General features: G+C 38.8%; 1 protein-coding gene across 1 annotated transcript; it reads right to left on the bottom strand.

The window, feature by feature from the left end:
• Positions 1-603: 603 nt before the first annotated feature.
• LOC139450392 (uncharacterized) lies at positions 604-4,174 on the bottom strand. Its single transcript, XM_071232083.1, has 2 exons — positions 4,108-4,174; positions 604-3,071 (listed from the first exon to the last, which is right to left on the bottom strand). Exon 2 carries the CDS (start codon positions 2,705-2,707, stop codon positions 1,142-1,144), a length of 1,566 nt encoding a protein of 521 aa, XP_071088184.1. The 5' UTR covers positions 2,708-3,071; positions 4,108-4,174; the 3' UTR covers positions 604-1,141.
• Positions 4,175-4,392: the final 218 nt, after the last annotated feature.

The following is a 4,392-nucleotide window of genomic DNA, read 5'->3' as shown; positions in this document are numbered from 1 at the left end:
AAGAAAAGGCTGGATGTCAGTCACATGAATAGGTCTGATACTTTGCATTCAACTTTAAAAAGTCAACATTTTCCAATGGGCGAAAAGACTCTTTCTGCAAAAAAATCGTTTGTAAACTGTGTAGGATATTTAAGACTATCTGCGTCACTGTAAAATGCACGGGATTATGTATGTCAGACTCAAAACTCAAGTGACAATGACTGCTACTTCACTTTTGAAAGGGGTACTTATATATTGTATTCTGGTTGGCCTGTCAGGGTATGATATCTCTATCTATTTATTAAATGTTATGATAGTTTCCCGCATACAAGTTTAAACTTACACAATACATTTTCAACATGCAGTCTGGCGGGAAGTGTAACTTGTTTGTATATTGCTAAATGTGAAATGTATAAAAAGTAAAATGTTAACAAATTAGCTCTGTACTAAAACAACACCATGATTAACTCATCTGAACGAATACTTGCAGAGTAAAGCATGTCAGAACCTACATACTTGACGTAAACAAAACATGATATAAAATATTATCAAAATGATATTACATATAATTTTAAACCTGAGCACTACCTTCTTCATTGAATCAACACTTAAGTAGCTGTGTATGTTTAGACGATGTACCCTGCACCTGTATTACCTTTGAATATGAAGGACCCCCAAAGTTCTTAATCTAATAGAACAGTTTCAAAATTGTCTTCAACATAACTTTAATAAATAAATGTAAATACATGTATAGTGAAAAGAAATACTGGATGTCAGGTCATAACCAGATTATTCCCTGGTTATAGCTGCAATGGCCACCAGTACCCATGGGGGCACAGATTGATAACCATGCATATTGTCAACTTTGTGGTTGTAAAATTGTAATTAAAACTGTAGCAAATCGTTTATACTAGATCTGCTACTACAATCTGTTTTGCTTCAGTACACTGACAACTGGACATTTGGAATTTTTAGTTCATTGCCAGGAAGAATCTAATGAGAAGAATTTAGCTCGACGTCTTCACGTAAATGTGTTGCTGGGGCAGTCAGGACAGTCGCTTTAACAAATGATCACACAAAATGAAATTTAAACATTAATCTGAAGAAGATTTCATCATCGTATATTAGTACGACAGTGTCGGCATGAACATTCAGCATCTGTTCAAATCCTTGAATTGGTCGTCATTTCAAGAAACACTATATCTTGCTGTATGTCAGGTGTGATGTTCCTCGGGTATGTCTGTAGATTCCAAGCGCCAGCGCCGGACCGAGCAATTTGTGGAACAGTCGGTAAGTTTATTGCAAAGCCATCTACACCATTCTTATTATCATGTGTGCCATTAAGGCGTGACATTGTCAATTCACTGTACTTGCTACACAAGAGGACCATAAACCTTTTCACACATTCAAGTTCTTTATTAAACTCACAAGTCTCTGCTATCAACTTTGCCTCTTCAGCAAATTTATATGCAGTCAGGATATCATCTCTGTGATAATTGATGACTGCCTTGGCGAAACAGTGAAACATTGAATGTCGATTGTACAGCCCCTTGGTATCAACTTGTCTCAAGCACTGTTCTGCATTTTGGATGTCTCCTGAACTAACTTGGCAAGGTACTATTCCAAGGAAACAACCTATCCCAAGAAAGGAAAATGCCATTTTCAATAGAAACATTTTAGTGTAGTCCTCTTTGATAAGATATGATGCATCAGCAAAATGGACATCAATGGCCTCATGGCAATTGTTAATGATCCGTTGTTTTGTTGTCTGACATGGATGAATCTCGTACCACTGAAGAAGAAGATTTGTTTCAATGTACACAACTGCGCCAGTGTCTTTACAAGGTTCAATCAACTCTGCTTGGGACCTGGTAATACTGATCAACTGTAAAGCCAGAATCAGATACCCTTGCATGGCCAGGACTGACGCTTTCCGTGCATTTAACATCATCAGGCCTGCAAGTGGATGTGTTAGGTAGTTGATCAGGTTGTACATTAGAGCTAGTGTGTCGGTTTGGTCAACTTCATTCAAATGAAACACTCTCCGCCTAGCGGTTTCAGCATCCAGCATGTGGAACAATATATCCGGGTCATGTCCAAAGGAACATCTGATCCTCGTCACAACCTCATCAAACTGATGACAACCACTGCTTCCGTCACTAGACAACATTCTCAGTTTGAAATTGATATTCGTGAGTGTAATATGCTTCCCCGTCATGATATTAGTTCTTGGGGGATGCTTCTGAACACAGGGGAACCTCTCCTCAGACGTCATGGTGACATCCATTTCTGTACATCCTCTTAACGGGACACTGTCAATCTCTACCACACCTTCCGCACTGACTTCCCATTCCATTTGTATACCAGCTTGGCCTTTACCACCACCACCGTTTTTATCTTGTCCTCCATATCCTTCTAACCGTTTAATTTCTTCTTTCAGTTTAATGGCAAGCTTCGTGTGGCTGTTCTCATGTGACAGCGCCTCTATAAATTCAGGAATGTTTTCTTTCCTTTTAACTACATCCAGCAACTGTTTGCACTGTTCTTCTCTGTCCTTCAATTCATTAATGCGTTCATAGACCAGATCCGTGACGCAGTGTCTTTCATATAGGCAGTCCAGAATATACTCCGTTGGATCAAGCCTAGACACCAGGTCATCATACAAATTATCTAAAGCCTTTTCTAAAGCTGCCATCGTGAAGTGCGTAGTAAAACGACACCGTGTCATCGTGACTAATTTTCATGAGTAGAAAACAACAAACTGTACATGTCATATTGTCAGTTTGAAATTCTGAAGAATTGCTATCATCTATACAGACACAGTAAACAAATGTGTAACGGACAATTACACCTCTTTCCATTTTCAGCATGTTGAATCATGTTCGTCGTTTCACTGTCAATAAACTTATATATACTTTAGTGTCTACATTCGTGCATCAATCGATGGCAAGAACACAAGAATGTGTAGCTCCTCCTTGTCAGAATCAGACACTGTATATATGTACGTGAATCAGTCTTCTCGTCCTTCGCTTCCTCCTCCACTTCCTTAAAGGTTTCAGTCCTTAGTGGCATTACATTCACGCAGTGTTAATCTGAAATAGAAACATGTGGCTTTCGCATTATCATTCAAAGGGTCATAAGAATAGAGTTGTATTTTGCCCAGACTTAGTAACACCTATTCCATCCTAATGACGATGGACAACCACAAATTGGTTTCACACAAGGGTATCTAGGTGTGGAATAACACCGGGTCATTGACAAGACCCTCCAGCTCGATAATTCCGTAACAACGTTTTATTGTAATAAAAAGCGACAAATAGAGATTACTACACGAGTGTCTGTCAGATACCATTGATCTTACAACGAGTTGTTTCAAAACGTATCTAACGAGCGAACATAACAACAGATAATGTAACTGATAATAATAACAAACAAACTCGCAGACGAGGACGAGTTTGTTTATTTTTATTATCATTTAGATGTACACGTCCCTGTTGTTCAATACAAACGTTGGTGAACGTTCGACGGAAGCACGAGCAACTTATGAATGACCTTCACTGAGGAAAGTAGTCCGTCATCATCTGACCTCATGTCATCACCATGGAGTAGCCAATCACGGGCCTGGAATTCGATCTCACACATATGTTTGATACCAGTTATCTCGTATGGGTTTCTAACCAACTGGTGTGTAAGAAAAACATTTCCATAATCACAAGAAATCGCTACTAAAAGCAAAGTCCTTTGTCCGATTCCAGCTATATGATTAGCAAGTGTTAATGAACCACACCCCATCGTCAAAAACGTTAGTGATTCGTATTACCGAGAAATGTGTTCTTACTTTTATGAAATACCAAGATGACATCACATATACATGGGGAATGATATGGGCTAGGTATCTGTAAGCCTCGGCTGAAATGTATGGGTTAACAATGTCAGAATTAGTGCGATATTATTAACGTCAAGGTCGAAACAGTAGAGACCCAGGGCAAAGTGTTAGGGTGATTATTCAACCTTCACAAAACAGGATATCACGACACAAAACAGTCACGTAATCATACAGACCAAGGAGTACTATAACTCCGGGAGAATCAAATTATTTACACATTTACACAGCAAATAGTGGCTTACTTTAATAGTTAATGAAGATCGGTATCCATTACTCGAGGATCCTACATCCTACTAGCACATCAGTCTCACACACTTGTTTACGTTGTTGTTGTAAAATTCACGTGACATATGATGTAATACAAGGATATACCTGCGCTTAAAATAAACTCGCGTCACGGTGTCTAATAATAGTGTGCCCTGCTTGGTCGGTTTTTGTATTATACACTGATGTTTACTATAGCCCGGATGTGTATGAATGAATTCACTGTCTCAATGAGTCGATCGGGATGTTGAATCATATGAATC

The sequence above is a fragment of the Haliotis cracherodii genome, unplaced genomic scaffold (genome assembly GCF_022045235.1).
Source record: "Haliotis cracherodii isolate W230 unplaced genomic scaffold, xgHalCrac1.p SCAF_8, whole genome shotgun sequence".
NCBI classification, from domain to species: domain Eukaryota; kingdom Metazoa; phylum Mollusca; class Gastropoda; order Lepetellida; family Haliotidae; genus Haliotis; species Haliotis cracherodii.
Note: the sequence above shows the minus strand (reverse complement) of the source record. Positions and strands in the feature narration are given on the sequence as shown.

Excerpts from the sequence above, each read along its gene's own strand:
- LOC139450392 (XM_071232083.1), bottom strand. The coding sequence starts at position 2,707 with ATGACACGGTGTCGTTTTACTACGCACTTCACGATGGCAGCTTTAGAA.